The 19,102-nt window shown below is 35.1% G+C and overlaps 1 protein-coding gene across 3 annotated transcripts in view; it reads right to left on the bottom strand.

Annotated features, from left to right (window-relative positions):
* Window positions 1–19,102, bottom strand: part of Diaph2 (diaphanous related formin 2) — a 765,516-nt gene that overhangs the window by 190,690 nt on the left and 555,724 nt on the right. For all 3 annotated transcript variants that reach the window (XM_052735290.1, XM_052735298.1, XM_052735306.1), the window contains one exon: window positions 17,270–17,434. In XM_052735290.1, the coding sequence (XP_052591250.1) occupies window positions 17,270–17,434 (165 nt within the window). The remainder of the gene's footprint in view (window positions 1–17,269; window positions 17,435–19,102) is intronic.

The raw sequence follows: 19,102 nt of genomic DNA, 5'->3' as shown, positions 1-19,102 counted from the left end.
AAGGTATAGATGAATAGAAATGGATTAATTTAAGCTGTAAGAACAGTTAGCAAGAAGCCTGCCACGGCCATACAGTTTGTAAGCAATATAAGTCTCTGTGTTTACTTGGTCGGTTTTGAGCGGCTGTGGGACTGGCAGGTGAGAGAGATTTGCCCTGACCGTGGGCCAGGCAGGAAAACTCTAGCTACACAGTTGCATTATCTTAGATTCACATTAGTTTTAAGCAGAGATTTTGTTACCCAGTTCCATCATCTATTGTACTATAAAACTTGGTTTAATATCATTTTTGGCTATTTCCAGAAATGACAGCAAACTAAATTTCAAAGATTAAGTGCACCTGGTAAGATCTAAAACATATGCTATAGAACACTTAGAGAATTCTAAAACAGAAGTTCCCTAAAATTTGAAGATAAGGTCATTGTCTTTTAATAAAAATAATAAGAAAGGTAAGATATCTTTGACTATACACATTTCTGGTGTGTTCTTTAGAAAAGTCACACTTCATACATTGTCTAATATATGGTAATGCATGTACTGTTTCACTAAAACTCAAGAATCCTTATTTTGTGGTGTATTTGTACCTGGCTTTGTCTCTATACTATTTGTTTGATGTCCTTAGTTTATATTTTAACTTCCATCTTACTGGACTTGATTCTATTTTTGATGCAACATACACATTTAATAATGTTTTTACTTCCACCCCATCTTAATTTGAATGAAATGCTCTTCTTTGGGCGATGAGAGAGACAGGAAAAAACAGAAGAGACAAAGAAGATAAGACAAAAATACTCTAGAGATTTTTGCCTTCAGTGGTATACAGGAAATATTCATTCATTCATTCATTCTCAACCATGTTTATCACAGGTTCTAGTCCCTGGATAGTCACATGAGGTTTAGTCACTCATGGTACTGTGCTGTGACAGAAAGAAGACAGAACAATGTTAATTTCCTGTGGCTCTATCTCCTAAACTCAAGTCGGGTATTGTCATAAAGGTAGATGGACTAGTATCCTGGAGTATACCATCTACTTCTTTTTAATCATATTGATAATGAATATCACTCAGGAAGGAATAAAAATCTTAGGGAATAAGGTGATATTTCTTTCTTTTGGACTACAGGGAACTGATTCTTTCATAGAAGTAAATTAAAATGGTTGAGCTCAATTTTCTTTTCACAAGGCTATCTTGATTAGCAGTCACAACTCTGTGCTTTTCTAAGTACAAAGTGATTGTTTGCTGATTTGTTGTGCTATCTTCCAAACTATTGACAGCAAGATGCCCTTCAAGTAATTATGGGGTTGTATCTTTCACTTTATTGATGCTGTCTGAACAATCAGTATAATTTTCATACACACACACACACACACACACACACACCATGCCACACCACGCCACACCACGCCACACCACACCAGACAACGGAAACTAAGCAACACAAATTTTACAAATGAAGCCCTCATGAAACACGGAAAGTAAGATAATATGGCATCTATGGGTCACAGTGGTCCATACATTAAGCCAATACCAGTTAGATTGTTGGTAAGGAAAATTAAATTTCTAATAATTAGAAGGCAATGAGAGTCCTTATATGTCTTATCTTTTCATAAATGGGAGACACCAGGGCCTGCTTCACTAATGGCCACTGAAAAATGTACTCATCCTTTTTATATATAATCCTATTATATGGGTTTCACATTTCACATACATTTAAATGTCTGTCCATATTTTTTTTTATGAAAGTTTACTTCAGCCTTGCCTACTTTTGCAGCCTCTGAGAGGGTACGCTCACTGTCAGTTCAGTTCACTTCAGGTGTGATATTCTTTTTGGACAGACATCCTTTATATATACACTTAAGTATTTTTGAGCTACACTCTAGCTCAGGCTGGGCTCACTTATGTAGCATAGGCTTGCCTTAAACTCACAGCAATGACCCTGTATCAGCCTTTAGAGTTCTGAAATTATAGGCATAAGCCACCACACCTGACTCAGATAAGCACTCTCAACAATAAGTTCAGTACATAGAACACTTAATACAGATGAGGCATGCACAACTATTTCTTTTTTTTTTTTTTTTTTTTTTTTTTTTTTTTTTTTTTTTTTTTTTTTTGGTTTTTCGAGACAGGGTTTCTCTGTGTAGCTTTGTGCCTTTTCCTGGAACTCACTTGGTAGCCCAGGCTGGCCTCGAACTCACAGAGATCCGCCTGGCTCTGCCTCCCGAGTGCTGGGATTAAAGGCGTGCGCCACCACCGCCCGACTACAACTATTTCTTAATTAATGAAAACTGGGTAATTAATTTAGTCTAAACACTAGCTGAACATATAATGGATAAATAATATTCTTGAGTTTTCTTTATTGGTGGTTTGACCCTTTTTAAAGAGCTTAAATCATGAGCTGAACAACTTACATGCAGAGGCATATTCACATATAGCGTCTCACTGTTTAAGGAGTATATACAAATTAGAAAAGAAGTTTGGAGAAGAATTAACAAAATATGTCAAAATTAGGAAATTATAAACCACAAACAAAAGATGGGTAACTAATCTCAAGGACAATTGAATTAAGGAAAACAACTATATCCATGGACAGAATATAACTACTTACTTAAAGGGGAAGTTGATTGGAGAGATTCCAGAAGTCAAAATGCTAGAAGAGACTTAAAAAAGGACACTACTATACAGATGGTAAAGTAATGGAACCAAGTCAAGGAAGTGTTTTCTACTGAAAATGATTAGGAAGATTAGCTAGTTTGGTACAAAAGAGGTACAGAAAACATGCTAGAGTCCAAGTCATAATATAAACCCTTAGATAATTTCTCCATTTATATTCTAGGATATTTTGTTTTCATAATTAAATATGCCTGAGTCATTACTTAATAAAATAGGAAAAATAAAATAAACATATAATTTCTGTCTCTTATTGATGTCTTGGGACTTGGATATGCTATAGCTGAGAGTGTTGATCTCTCATAAAATATCTGCAAATAATGCACTGTCGATCATTTCAAAAATGAGTTTGAATGAGATACAGGTCAGAACTAGAGACATTTTGCTTTAAAATCATCTCTCCAAAACTAGAAATAATAAGGGTACTCTTATATACTAGTGATTGCATTCTGGGAAGCAAGCCATTCCATCTGTATATGTAAACTCTAGCTACATTCCACAATGTAAAACACATCTCACTAGTGATTATGTCTTTGATTATGACCTAGATTTGGCCGAATAGCACTGCTTACTTAGTGACGGGAATATCCTTTGCTTACTATGCTAATGATCTAATGCCCTCTCCTTTACCTTCCTCCTCCCGAGGTAATATGCCATTATTTATAGAGGAATTTTCTGGTCTCACCATGAATCTTCTATTTAAGTTGCCTTATTTATTGGTAGAGAGGGATTTTTGCCATTAGGCCTGACATGTTGGACAAATAACTTGCATGAGGATTTAGGGAGTTTACAGACACACTGGGTTTTATATCCTGTACAAAATTTTGCAATAATAAATGTCATATTTTAGACTTGACTTCTTTCAATGTGAACTTCTGAACAAAATATCATGGATATTCTAGTACATTGAAATATCAGTGTTAATTTCTCTATTTTATGTTTATATTAAAGCATGCTGAAGGAAAAACCGGCTATCATTATAACTAAGCAATGGAAAAATAATTAGATTTTATCATGTTTACCTTACATGGGGATTTTTGTTTCCTTCAAAGTGTCTTAGAAGAGGGCAAGAGTTAAAAAACCAGAAAGGTGGGGAATTCAAATGATACAGAAGGTAGGGCTTATGATAGAGTATGGTGGTTCTCTCCTCTAATCCCAGGACTCGGCAAACTGAGGAAGGAGGATCACTATCAGTTGGAGGTCCACTTAGGATACATGTAGAGTGGGTTCCAGGAAAGCCTGGGCTATAGAATGAGACTGTGTCACAAAATAAAACAAAGCACACACACAAATGGAAGGTCACAGGCTGGAGAGATGGCTCAGCCATTAAAGGCTAGGCTCACAACCAAGAGTACAAAATGCAGGTCTACATCCCATCAATAATTATATGTGGGCTATGAGGACAGTTATATTCATAAAGCAATAATAACACAAAAAACATGGAGCAATCAGTTGCACAGATAGTAAGCAAGACATAGCAGAGAAAATAGCCATTGAATAGAATACTGAAGGACAATGATTTTTCCAGGTGGAAGACAGGTTATGAGTATGATAATGTGCTGCTTAGTTTTTGTCAACTTGATACAAATGAGAGTTACCTGGCCTGGTGTCTTAGTTAGGGTTTCTATTGCTGTGCAGAGACACCAAGACCACGGCAACTCTTACAAAAGGAAAGCATTTAATTGAGGCTGGCTTATAGTTCAAAAGTTTAGTCCATTATCATCATGGTAGGAAGCATGGCAGCATGTAGGCAGACATGATGCTGGAGAGGCAGCTGAGAGTTCTACATCTGGATCCATGGGCAGAAGGCAGAGAGAGAGACACACTGGCCAGGCTTGAGTTATCCAAGACCTCAATGCCCACCCTGTAGTGACACACCACCTCCAACAAAGCCACACCCATTCCAACAAGGCCACACCTCCTAATAGTGCCACTTCCTATGGGATATGGGGTCATTTTTATTGAAACCACCACATCTGGGAAAGAGGAACACAAAGTTGAAAAAAACAAACTACCTCCATCAAATTGGAGTGCATGTCCTGAGTGCATGTCTGTGGATCATTTTCTGGATTAAAGATTGATGTGTGGGTAGTACCATTCCTGGTCAGGTGATCCTGGGTTGAATAAGAGAACTAGCTGAGCAATGAATAAAGCAGCATTCCTCTGTGGTCTCTACTTCAGTTCTGGCTTCCAGGTTTCTGTTTCTGTGTTTCTGCTTTGGTTTCCCTTGATGGTGGACTATAACCTATAAGCAAATAAAGCCTTTCCTCCCCCTAGTTAGATTTGGTCATGGTGCATATCACAGAAACAGCAAACTAGGACAGTAGGCATTCGAAGCACAGAGCATTGGTTGGGCAACTTAGTTTTCCAAAGGCTTCCCAATGCTACATTAGGCTTTATCTATGGGTAGTCACTGAAAGTTTTTGAAAAGACAAGTGTCCTAAAGATATCTAGAGTTTGGAAAAATCTATCTTAAAGCAGCATGAAGTCAGTTTGAAGAGTGCTAACAGTAAACTCATGACAAGTTAAAAAAATATTGCAGTAATCCATGGGAGAGATGATGAATATTGAAACTAAGGTATTTAAAATGAGGATAAAGATAGGATGGATTTGAGAAATATTTTAAGGCACAAACAATGTGCACTGGAGACTGAACAAATGTCAATAGTGTAGAAAAATAAGATACAAGGTTGTGTCACTCACCAAAGAGAATATAGTGGTTAGTTAGGAAGAGCTGTATAAAGTTTCATTTAGAATATACCAAGTTTATGGTAGTTGTAGTGATTCTAGCTTGAGGTTATCAAGCAGACATTAAATTTGAGTCTAGAGTTGAAGATTAGCATTGTAACATAGGAAAATACAGAAATCAGAGGAACATGCACTATCTAAAAACATTATGCAATATTTCAATCAAACTGTTAATAATATTACATCCATAGTAAGGCTTCTACTTAAGATTGCAAGGAGATTGTAGTCTCCCTTCCACATGATGATATTATTATCATCTTATCAAATCCATTTCTATCATGTCTTACATAATCACCTCTCTCCAACTCCAGGGGACATATTTCTACTGAAAATCAAGACTAAGAAGCATTGTCCTCATTGTGGAAACTGATGATTGTTCTGGTGGTCATGATATATGTATATTATGTTATAATGTAAAATACGGGGCAAATAGAGTATGAACCATTTATTGTGTACCTGTTATACTAAAGGTACCAAGTACCTTTTGTCTCCATGGAAGAATATATGATATGAATACCATAGGCTGAGCAAGACTGTAGTCTCACATGGTAAGCCTGAGGTCAACTCTATAGGTACCCTGTGTAACATGCAAGAGGAATGCAGTTTCTGCTTAAGGGGAACTATACAAAGAAGTAAATGTCACCTGAAACAAATGGGAACTCAGCAGCTAAACTGACCCTCTCTCTGCAAAAAAAAAAAAATGGAAGTTCCTATCCCATTAAAAGTGATCCCAATTCTTAAGAGGGACTGCATTTGAAAGGCAAAACTCAAGAGACTGTCTGATTTCTATGAATTACTTATGAGAATTTTCTCTCATATCCTTACTTTTAGGCTTCCAACATTTTTTTTTCAAGGCTAGGAATTGAACCTAGAGGTTCCTACATCCTAGGCAAGCACTCTACCACCAAGCGCTCGCTCTCCTCTCCTCTCCCTCTCCCCCTCCCCTCCCCTCCCCTCCCCTCCCCTCCCCTTCTCTCTCTCTCTCTCTCTCTCTCTCTCTCTCTCTCTCTCTCTCTCTCTCTCTCTCTCTCTCTCTCTCTCTCTCTCTCTCCAGGCCCTATACACACTTTTAAAAGGAATTAGAGGAGTCGATGGTATTTTTAGCTTTGTATGTCATGCAGCTACACAGCCCTGTCACTGTAGTGGAGAAGAAGACAGGAACAAAATACAAGGAAATGAGCATGGTTATACACCAATGTAAGTTTATTGAGAAAAATACAGGGGAGGTTAGATTTGCCATAAGGATCTTCATTTGCCTGTTCTTTAATCTATGTTAAAATGGAGGCCAATCCTAGAAGGATGCCAATTTGAAAACTGAAGATCAGAAAGCTGCATTACCAGATCACAATAGGTTAATCGTTTTTGGAAAGGGAGGAGATTTCTAGACCCAGAAAGATTACACAGCCACATATATGGTGTTCTCTCAGAGGTACAAGAGGCTGCCTCAAAGTATTTCCTCTATCAGTTGGCGGTACTGCCAGAAGTTCTTGACAGAATTGTTCTACTGGATTAAAGCACTGTCCTAAATTTAAAGGGCATGTATGTAATACAGAATGAGTGACACATTACCACTGCATTGGTTTACTTATCAACTGACTGACAGTTGGCAGCAAACAAAGACCAGGGGGAAGGAATTCAAGATGAACTCAGTGTCTTTGTAGGTTACCTATAATTTTTCATTCTTTCGGCACTAAAATATGCTTTTACACCAGTATATGTTTTGCTATCCATCTCACCTTTTGTCAGAGTTGCTTGTCTAGAAATTTATTCAGAGATGCTAATGCCTAACCTAAATTTGGGCTACCATGATAAAGACACAGATGCTGAGACTGAGATGGTATTTTTAAATTACTACTTGTAGTAAACAGCAAAGTACTGTTTTTTTTTTGCTTTGTTTTCTATAATTAAAAAGGTTTAAATGAAAGCAATAGATTTACAAGTGGCATTAGGAAGAGTACAGGTATCGTTTCACGGTTTTCCTTCTTAGTTACCTTTAACCTTTGTCTAAAACAGGCACTGCACCATATTAGTAGGTAAAGTTACAATTTCCATATCCTCTAGATGACAGAAAATAGTGTTAAAATTAATTAACCCAAAAGGACAGAACACTTGGCAAGACTCTTCTTCTCACTGGATAGAATTCATCTGTATTTCTTTTATGCCACATAGGATACACACCCAATAATAACAGGGTTTTTAGGAAAGCTATCGAATTGTAATGAATAAAGTCTCCTAAACAGGGATATTTAGTGAGCTCTACATTTAAGGGAAAATTCTTAACATGAAAATTAAAATACTTTAAAACTGTGTAACTAATTGATACAGAAATTGTTCAGCTATTATTAGCTGGCCATTCTGTTTGGCTTGGCTTTTCTTTCCACAGTACTTATGTTCTAACATGCAGCATAATTTTCCTGATTATGTTTATTGTATCCCTTTTGCCCCTTGCAAATTACACTCCATGAGAACAGAGACTTTATGTATATGAATATACTAAAGAAAATTAAAGTCACAGTATCCAGGCCCAGATAAATGTCTTTACAAATAAGTAGACAAAAAACAATAATTGCATGAAGGATAAAAAGTGAACATGTATGCTAGAAGAAAAAAAACTACCTTCTGCTGAAGACCAACAGGGAGGTATAACAGAAAAGCAAATATATGATGCTTTCTATTTGTATATTTCTGAAGATGTCTTAACTATTTAGACAATCACTAGTATGCTTTTTCATAATAAAAGTGATTGGCGTACCAGTACAATCACCTGTTGGCTATAACCCAATCTTGGGTAACAGAATCTGAAGGAAAAACCTTCACAGAAGCTTCTGGAAGAATTTTTCGCCCCAGTTAAAAGAAAAAAAGTCCTCATAGTATGTAATATCCTCTTATAAAATATTAGTACATGTCCATGTGATGTCTGGAATAAGTGGGTAACAATTTTGCAAATGCTAGTCAAACTTCCCACAGTGACTAAACAGACTTCTTTTTTGGGGGGAAAATTTTGGTTTAAAGAATATCAATAAACTACTGAATCAACTGCCTTCATTCCATACTTCTTGTGATTTAAGAGAGCAAAACTACATTCTTCAGTCAATTTTTATTATGTTTCCTCTCATTTCACTGCCAAAAGCACCCTGAAACACTATGAAGAAGAGCAAACACCAAAACATGATAGCTTGTTCAAAAGCCAAAAGAAACCAATTATTTTCAAATATAAAAATACTTGAGCATAACATGTATATCCATAGCTACAGTAATAATTATAAGTAAATTTCTCCTATTTATTAAAGCTGTTATCAAAGGGGCTACTTAATACTTATTTTGCTCAGTGTTCAAATTACATACACTTTTTGAATGTATTGTATTTTTAAATTTCAAGTATAGTATTAAAAACATTCAAATGAGTAGGATACATTAAAGAGACTTCATCTTAAAGTTTTATTTATAAGTCTTGTATTTTAAGCTAAAGAGCAAGTACCTGTGTAAATATTTTCTGGTAGATGTCACCTAATAAATAAGGATGGTTTATGAAACTAAAAGTAATTAACATTCAAATTAAAGTTTAAAGATTGTTGTGGGCATCAATTTGTATGTTCTACCTAGAATAGCATATTGCTCACCATTACAATTATGTTTATAGTTACAATCACATTTTAGATAATATTGTAGTTTTTACACATCTCTAATTTATGAGGGTAAACATATACCATTTCAAATTACAGTCTAGTTTCAGCAAGTTTGGGTCATTTGTGTACTACTTGTGTAATTTGAAAACTAAAATACAATAATGCCATCAAATTGAATCCCCATCAGATAGAACAAGGACTAAGAAGGTTCCTCAAAGAACAGACTTCAGCAGCTTCCATTTCAAATGCAAAGATTTAAAAGGCTGGCTGGTGCATTCATTCCTTGGTTTTCCCCATACACACTCATAAAGAATACCAGGCAAGTCTGAATACCATAAGAGTTCTTGTAGAAGGCAAATTAAAGGTGATATATCAACACAAATAATAGTTAGTTGTTTCATCATTAAGATTATAATATGGTTCAAGCATTTAAAACAAAAAAAGTTTAAGAGACTTTATTCCATGCTATTGAAATTTGGATCCAGAAGAAAATGTAAAGAAAAACAAGGGAAAAATATATATTCACATAGATATATTCAGGATATTTGTTCTCATTTTAAATCACAGCATTAATTTTGTTACGGAATTTTTTTGTAATTGCCAGTTTTTATATTATAAATGGTTTTCATTTATAAACAGACAGACACTGTAGTTAGGTAAGTAATGGTTTTAAATCAAATGGCACAGCAGGTACTGATAACAGAGTGTTAGGTAAATGATAGTCTGAATAGGCCCAGGTAGCCAGCCACCAATTATTGATTAAAGGATCCTTGTCTTGAGCAAGTATGATGGGTGTATTGTGTACAAAACAAAACCAGGATTCCACTGGTCCCTTTACAGGTGGTTTACAATGGCCATGATTGTCAGCATGCTGCCAAGACCAGGTGTTGGGAAAAAGACACTATCAAATGAGCCAATTAACATTTTTTTTTTATCACAACTGAATACATCACCAATGGCAATATCCACTAAATTCTGATGGACATTTCCACATAGGCACAGTCTATTTTCACAAGTTAAAAATTTTTAGGATTTAAATTTTCATAATACATTCTGTCTATTTTAAGACAAACAAACTTACATTTTAGATACCTATGTGCATGCCTGGAAGGATATATGCCAAAGTATTAATAGTGATTATATTTTGGAAGGAATCACAAAATTTTTAAAAATTTTGTCTATATGTTATAATTTCCTTACAATTTGCATGCATGCCTGATGATAAAAATATTAAAAACTTAATGAACCAGAATATTTTGAATAATGTAGAAAACATTAGTAACCTAAAACAAATGTTTCCAAAGAGCTTTAATTTATCTAGTACACATTTTGCTTGTGAATTTAGATTTTCTGAATGATAACTAGTAAAAACAAAAATCCTTAGCAGATAATCTTGAAGCAGGGTTTTTTTTTTTCCTTTGGACTCATATTGGTATTTGTTGAGGGAGGCTATTTTGCATATTATTGGCATTTGTCACATGGTGGGCTTTATCTACCAGATGCCATTAGTACCTACTCCTTGGCTATGAGAACAAAAAAAGTTTCTAGATCTTGCCAAATGTCCCTTGGAAGACAAATTTACCCTTGATTGAGATCCACTGGCCTAAATTAATACCATACAAATCAATCTTTCAGGGTTGCTTTTGCTAGATAATCTGCCTCAATTGCCCTATTGTTCAGTACAGCTGTCAGTCCATAAGAATTCAATGAAGCTTGGTTACTGCTCATCTAAGCATATGGTGGATAACCTCTAGATCATAATAATTAGCTGATAACTACTTCTCTAGTCATAAAACCGTTGTTTTTCCACTTTGAACTCAGCATGGAGCTCTAGGAAATAATATATATTTACTACTAAAGAAACATCAAAAGGAGGTTAAGGAGAATAAAAGAAAGAGAACTTCTTTGGTCATAAAGGAGAAAAAAACTGAATGCAACCACTTTGCATATGCCTCTCTCTCTTTCTTGGAGGCGTCTTTAAATCCCACAGAATGAAAGCATGTACACTTGGTGCTTACATGCTTTCCCTATGAAATTATCCTCATTCACAATTTGTTTCCACTGGAGTGGAGTTCTGGAGGGCAAATATTTTCAACTTCTTTTCTTTGGAAATTTAGGTTCATTTATTGTTTTCTTAATTCATTAAATCATTCATACATACCCATAGTTATTAGCACTGTACTTAATCCATACAAGGGAAATTACAGCTCTATACACTGGGGCTAGAAAGATGGGTCAGTGTTTGGGAGGCCTGCTTGGAGGAAGTGATTTGAACAAGTTGATTAGTAACTGGAGGAGGTAGGAGGCAGGGGAAAAGGAAAAGAGGGAGATAAAAACTGCTCAGTGGTCACGATTCTAAGCAGTACTGCTTTGAACTGGCTTATACAGTGGCTAGGGAGGCTTTTCTGATTAAAGATTGATTAGTGAATAAACAAAAAAGATGAAGCAGAATGAAAAAAAACTGAGAAAGCAGCTGAGAGGTAGCATGGCTTGCATTAAGCTCAAGGATTTTCTGGTTCAAGTTACAGGAGGAATACTTTGATAGATATCTCCAAGAGACCTTAAGGTACCTTTTGTCAGTCTCAGGAACCCTAAGAAGGTCAAATTATATCCTATATTACATATCTTATAATTCTCCTACTTCTTGGATATAACTCAAAAATAACTTATTTATTGGAACACTTCTATGAAAAATTCTATATGACATGTTGACAGATCTAAAGATACTGCATTTTGTATAGTGCTTCTAATTCTTACTAGACTTTAATAGGAAAAGAGAGCATTAAAATGATTTTGCTAATATTTTCAGAGTTAACTATTTACTTTTTAAAGGGCAAAATATAGCTTGTCATATACAATGCTGGCAATTTTAAAAATGGTTTTAGAAACATTTATGATTCTTTTAAGTTTTATAATATTAATGAAATGTGTATACATATATTTAGAGACCATTCATACTAGTACATTTTTTATGATGTTGCAGAATTTGGGTTTTCTTTACACTATGTATACCATTATTACATATTTTATTAGTTCTTTATGACATGATGGTTAGTTTTTCTATACAAGGAAGAATATCAGAAAATAAGGACATCCATTTCTAGCCCAAAGTAAACAGTCAAACGGAATACAACAGTTGATAGCTGACATCTTTTTGTAAAGGAGAAGTCAATGATAGCCATACATAATACACTCAAGTCTTTCTTACACAGCTGGGGAATGAGGAATTCTGGTCAAATATTCTACTTAATAGAGATACCATATATTTTACATGTATCTCCTATTTTCAAAGAGTTGCAATAGATCAAAATATACTGAAGGCTATGTAGCTAGGCTGGTCCCAGCTGAGCTCAAAGGGAATTATCTGGTGTGTGTGATTAACTAGAGGGAGTTGGTCGGCCCTTAGGGCTCTATTTGCATGACAGGATTTATACTGGCATTTTATTTATTCCTGGCTTCTAGGAAAAGGAAGATATAAGCTTCGATGACTGAACAAGAGAGAGGAAAGAGAGAAGTGAAGGGGTTTATGGTATTAGAAGGTCCTTCAGGTGTCTAGGACTTAACGTACTTTTTAAAGCCTCTAAGGAGAAGGGGATCAGGAGAGAAGGGAAAGGAACTGTTTTTATGAAGTGTCCTATGAATCATGACTACTTATGCACTCAAGGATTCGTGGCACAGTAGGAGACTTCAACCTTAGACCTGTGGTCCACATTTCTGTGGAAGGTGCCTCCAAACAGCTTTATCAGGAAACAAACCTGGTCCAATATGGCAAATTGGGAGAGGCAGAGACTTGTTTTGCTCAATCTCCTAGCTGGCTTGTGAGCAAATGTCAAAGGGTAACCATAGGTAACATGCTGTCAGCATGTATGCAAGTATGTGGTAACTTCAGATACATCTGTGGGAATACAGGCTGTATGAGACTGAGTTCAGTTTGAAGGTGGAGGGAAGAAGAGATTATTAGGAATGTTTGGATTATTGTTACTAAGGCAATCTGCCTCTGAATTTCTAAGTGATGGGACTTGGAGACCTTTAGCTTACAAAGAAAACTAAAATATTCAAGACGCACATCAAGATCGTGCAGTTTCTCAAGGTCATCTCCACAATATCAATTAGCAGTTTATTGGCAAAGCAAAGAGAAATAAACTTACGAGGCATCTACTATAGACTTGGGAGTGATAAGATGCTAGACAACGGTTTTATTACTGATTAAGACTTTACTTGGTTAAACAATGTATTTCGTTTCTTACTAAGTCCATCATTTTTTTCCTTTCTTTTTTAAGGGGTACAGAACTAATCATCCCTTTAAATGCCAAGAGCTTGGGAGATGAAGGTTTTAAAATGAGTCAAATAATTTGGTCCTCTTAGATCAGGAATTATACATACAATCTTTTTATGTAAAAATTCATCCTTGCCTCTTTAAATTCAAATCACCTTTAATGAAGGATGAAAATTTTCTGTATATTATCAATTTAGTCTTGAGTCTAACTAAACGAAGATGCTCATTTTGGTTTTCCAGTTACAGTTTCAATTCAGGGAAGATCAAAGCCTTGTCAAGCAGACGATGGACTAAGACAGGTGAGGACTTTTTTAAATTAAGTGTCTCTATGTCCTGAGAAATGCGTCAGTGTTTAAGGGGACTGGCTGCTTTTCTAGAGGACCCCAGTTGTATTCCCAGAAGCTACATAGTGGCTCACAACCCTCTGTAACTCCAGTTATAGGCTTCTGAGGGCACCAGTTATGCAAGTGATGTAGACATACATTCAGGCAGAAAAATCATACACATAAAATATGAGGTTTTAAAAAAAGAGATTAGAATTATGCATTTAAATTTTAAGTATATCCATAAGTGAACAAGGATACACAGAGATCCCTAAAAAAAAGTTCAGATTTTTTCATGTTGGTTTTTCTTCCAGAATTAATGCAGTTTCTTATAACATTTCATATACTTTGAACAGCAGCTTTTCTGTTTCTTGTTTTGTTTTTATAAAATTAAAGGGGAAGGAAGCCTGGCAGTGTGGTGTACGCATGTAATCATAGCACTAAGGAGATGGAGGTAGGAGGGCCAATTAATTTGAGGCTAGCCTGAGCAGATGAAATCATGTCTCAAAACAAAAGTTAAGAGTTTAAAGGAATCATTTTTTTAACACAGATGGAAGATTATTCCTGGAAATGACTTACATTTTGCCTTGGTTGTTATAATTCCCTAAAGGACCAACTAAATATCTTAACAATTACATGTTAGCCTGTCAGGCATTCTCTAGTATTGATCCTGGAGTTTCTCTCTGTTCTGCCAAACTCCAGCACTCTTAGAAACCCATTGTTGTCTTTTTCTGCTTCTAACTTCCAGATTTGATTTTTCCTAATATAGAAAGAATACAGTCATTATTATTAGTTAAGTTGAGAGATGGTAGAGGGCTCAAACTAAAACAGTATCTATAAGGTTAGAAAAAAATTGACTGAGTTGAAAAACATTTCAGAAGTAGTATTACTGTACAAGAACATAAAACTCCATGATTACCTGATGCCATTTGGACTCCTAACACTTCACCATTTTAATGCTTATGTAAGAGCTTTTCTTCAGTTTACTTATCAAATAAACTGTTGCACATATTTGTTTCGTTGAGAGAAAAATCTGATGGAATGATTAATAGTTATAAAAACATCTTTTTAAGTTCGGTCAATACATTTAACAACTTTACAAAGCTTTATTCCTATATTTCTAGTATATAAGCTATAGAATGAGGACACACACAACAAATATTTATTGAGTGCCTGGGTAACATATTGCTTATTAAAAAAATCATACACACAGACAGAAGCAGCAGGAAACTGACAGTTTTAAAAGAGAAAAGAAGTATTTTCTATAATTTATTTGAAGCTATGAAAGTTATTGAAGTAAAATACGTGCCTCAAAACACTTTTCCAACAGCTAAAATTAATTTTTATATTGTATGGTGGTGAAACATATAAGGCTCACTGGTTTTGAATAATTCTATTCAAAATATCTCCGAAGAAAAAAACAGTATTTGTGCAGTCAACTCTTTGAACTACTAGAGTGACTGAAGCATAAAGGAGAATAAGCAAAAAGGATGGTTAGACAGTGCATAAATATGGAATTGAGTTTCTTCCATAAAACACTCAAGCTGAATTTAGGGGGCATTAATTAATGTTGCTTATATGCCATTTAAAAACTGATGAAATCTCAGGTAAAAGAACTAAAACGACAGTCTACATTATGAATTTGGAAATGTATCTAATTATATATATATATATATATAATTTACATATAAATCTACATCTTGAATACCTTCGATATATTCACTAGCTGAGTGATAGACAATATGAATGGCATTAATAATGAATAGAGCACCATCACTTAGATATTACCTAACTTCTTTTTCCATCATTAGAATGTTAAAATTTTGAAAAAGGACTTAATCCATAATATCAGCTCCTTTTTTTTATTTCTGTATTTCCTATCTCTCAGAAGATGGCTCTCTCTGAGGAAGCTTTTTTTTTGGTATGTGCATTTTGTTTGTGCTACACATGCCAAATAGATCTCCCAAGATGAAACTCTGAGCTCATTTGGAAGTCATTTTTGGTAGCACATGAATCAGAACTCTTATTTTCTTCTCAGCACTACTAGTATTTTATTGCTTCCATCTACAGTCCAATATGCTTTTAGCTCTAAGAACCCTGAGGCCAAACACAAAGCACAAGAAAATGGGAACTTCTAGCGATTCCAATTTTTGTCTCTCTTTCGGGGTTCTTCTTTCCCTTGAGAGACTGAAATCACATTAAGCTCACCATGAAACAGGAACATGGTGAGCATCAGCGATTGACTGAAGCTAGAGGTGTTGATTTAGGTGTCTTTGACTTATAGGTCAGGTGTAAAACCCTTAAACATGCTTGTCAAAGTCTGCTTGTCAAACTCCTATGGATTTTTCAAGACTCTGCTCAAATGTCAAGGTCCTTATGAAGGTTTCTCTGGCCATCACAGGAAGAGTCAGGCACACCCTACTTTGTATTATTACTATAGCCTAACATATTACTTTATGTCAGGACACAGTAAATTTGAATGCATGTACTGCCTGTACTCATGGAATAGAGACAAACTATTTTTTCCCTTTATTTCTGGCTCAGAACATCAAATCAAGTTGATTCTTAATAAATAATTGAAAGAATGGTCTGAGAATGAATAATAATACCCTTCATCTGCACATTATAGGTTATAGGAAATGAATACTCAGAGAGGTTACATGAACAAACCAAGTTCAAGACTGCCAGTAAGTTTCACACCAAGTTTGCATGTCAGTTAAGTTAGCCACAGTAAGAGATTAACAAGAATACTGAAAGAAATCCATTATAGCAATGTCTTATAATAAAAGTTATTTAAAACCTTTGAGTTGTTTACCTCTGGAATCTTTCATTTAATTATTGAGATCTATAATTGGCCTGAAATGTGGAAAATTAAACTACAGATAAGAGTGTTGCTCATGTGTTTATGTATCCATATTATCTTTATAACTTTTACCATTTGAAAATTGTTTGACTACTTTTTAAAAGCTCTTTTCTTGTTAGCAGATCACATACTAATTATGAGTGAGCTGAAAAATTAAATATGTATCTTTGTTAAGGGTCAAAGGCCAACCTCAGCTTTTATTTTTTCAGCAAAGACATGAAAAGCAATTACGGTTTTTATCCAAGTTTGGTGTAGTTTGCACTACTACCAGATTTGTTGGTTCAACTGTTGAGATAGGCTCTGATTTGTATCTCAAGAACTAGGAGGGGGCGGTGGTGGCGCACGCCTTTAATCCCAGCACTCGGGAGGCAGAGCCAGGCGGATCTCTGTGAGTTCAAGGCCAGCCTGGGCTACCAAGTGAGTCCCAGGAAAGGCGCAAAGCTACACAGAGAAACCCTGTCTCGAAAAAACAAAAAAAAAAAAAAAAAGAACTAGGAGGAAGTGGTTCCTCCAAGACTATTCTTATCCTACTCAAATCAAATCATTTTATGGGGAAATATCACTGATTAACAGAGTCCCACTTAATAACTGTTTGAGTGACAGAAACACCTCAAATGTCAAATAATTTGGCTGTTAACTGATATTCTTGCTTGGGATAAAGATCTATAACATGAAACCAGTACAGTCATTAGATATATAAAGATGTCAATACAAGTTAAAAAAAAAAAACAAACAACAGAACTCACCATGTTTTAAAGTATATTACTCACCAAAAATAGGTTTCTGAAGTTGTTGAGATCACCAAAAAAATCTTCTATGGTTACCGTGTTCGGGTCAAAAATGAAGTATTCTCCCAGGTTCTCATAGAGCTTCACCATATTGTTGTGCATGGTAGATAGTTTTTCATATTGCTCTCTGGCATTCTTCGCAAAGCTGTAACTTTGTGTTAAGGAATGTGATCCAATAGTATTTCAGAGGCAGCCAGTAGGTGTCAAGACTTGATAAAAACCATTGCTTCTGTAAACATACTTATATATTTGTTTGCTAGAATTGTCATTATAAAGTACCACATACTGGGTGCTTTCAACAACACAATATATTTATTTTTCATATATCCAGAGGATAGAATTCTGAGTGAAAGGTATCAGAATATTTAGTTTCTTATGCAGCCTCTCTCTCCTTGGCTTGCAGATTGCTGTCTTCTTGTGTTCTCATATAATTGTTCACCTGTTTGGTTGTGTGTGTTCAAATCCCCATTTCTTAAAAGGACAGCGGCCATGTGGCATTAAGATATAACTTAATAATTTTTTAATCTTAATTACCTCTTTCAAGGCCCTTTCTTCAAATATAGCCCATTCTGAGAAACTTCCAATTCTGAGGGACTGTCTGGCCTTCAATATATGAAGTATGGGGTGTGCAGGTCGTGTCACACAATTCAATACAAGAGTTTTTATTGTCATATTGCTTAACAAGTTTGAAAATCTTTCAATTGGACGAAAATATTTAATGTATAACATGAAGGACATGTTTGTTAGAACATATTTGCTAAATTAAACCACACAGATGCATGCATATCAGAAAAGTACCTCCATTTCTATGTGTGTGAATTTATTATATGTGTGCATACATGTGTGTGTATGCATGTGTGTATACACATGCAGAAATACATACAAAATGTACATAGTCCATATGAAGGGGGAAGGAACAGAAGGAAGAAAGGTCTCTCTGACCTTCCTTTTACCTTCTTCCTCTGAAGCAACCAGAAAAAGAATTCTTTGAATTACCTCTTGAACAAGTAATAAGACCTTCAATCCTGAAATGCCCACTGTATACCTGTAGGAAATGGATGCCACTGCCTCTAAAGAACATCATATAGAAGTACCTGAATGTGTCATGTTAAATTGTTCCCATTTTACATCCCATTTTTTCTCACTCATTCTTTACCAAACTTTATGCTTAAATATACACTGATCCTTCACTGGCATTTTCATTTCTATCATATCTAGTGTCACATAAAATGTAAATAGCCATGTGATGGCTCATCTTTATCATCACGGATTCAAGTTTAGACTGTGCTAAGAACTTGTCTAAAATTAAAACTTCATGTAATATTCTATCTATCTATCTATCTATCTATCTATCTATCTATCTATCTATATCTATCTATATCTATCTATCTAAAATACTATTTTAGAACTATTGAAGATAAATTGAAAAAATGAACCTATCATGAATAATAAATACAAAACCATGAATAAGCTGTCTAAAATTTCGAGGTGTGGTGTAAGTATGATGAATATGTTAGAGTACTTGCTTATGGTCTTTCCTCTTTGGTGAGGTAATTGTTGAATGCTAATTCAGATGAGTGATTTAGAGAACAGTAAGGAAACAACTATGAAGAAAAGAGGAAGCCAAATCAACATTTCAAAATTAGAGTTAAGTTAATTCAAAAGGGCTGATGATCACAGAAGTAAAATTTTAACATGGGTCCAAATGTATTTTCAATTGGTATACCACTTTTGTTTTACTAATGGAAGCAATGCTGAATCAAGTCGTTTCTTTAAAATTACTCTGGAGTTGACACTTAACAGTGTATACCATGG

This window comes from Peromyscus californicus, unplaced genomic scaffold, assembly GCF_007827085.1.
Source record: "Peromyscus californicus insignis strain IS unplaced genomic scaffold, ASM782708v3 Scaffold_10__1_contigs__length_136768540, whole genome shotgun sequence".
NCBI lineage: Eukaryota > Metazoa > Chordata > Mammalia > Rodentia > Cricetidae > Peromyscus > Peromyscus californicus.
Note: the sequence above shows the minus strand (reverse complement) of the source record. Positions and strands in the feature narration are given on the sequence as shown.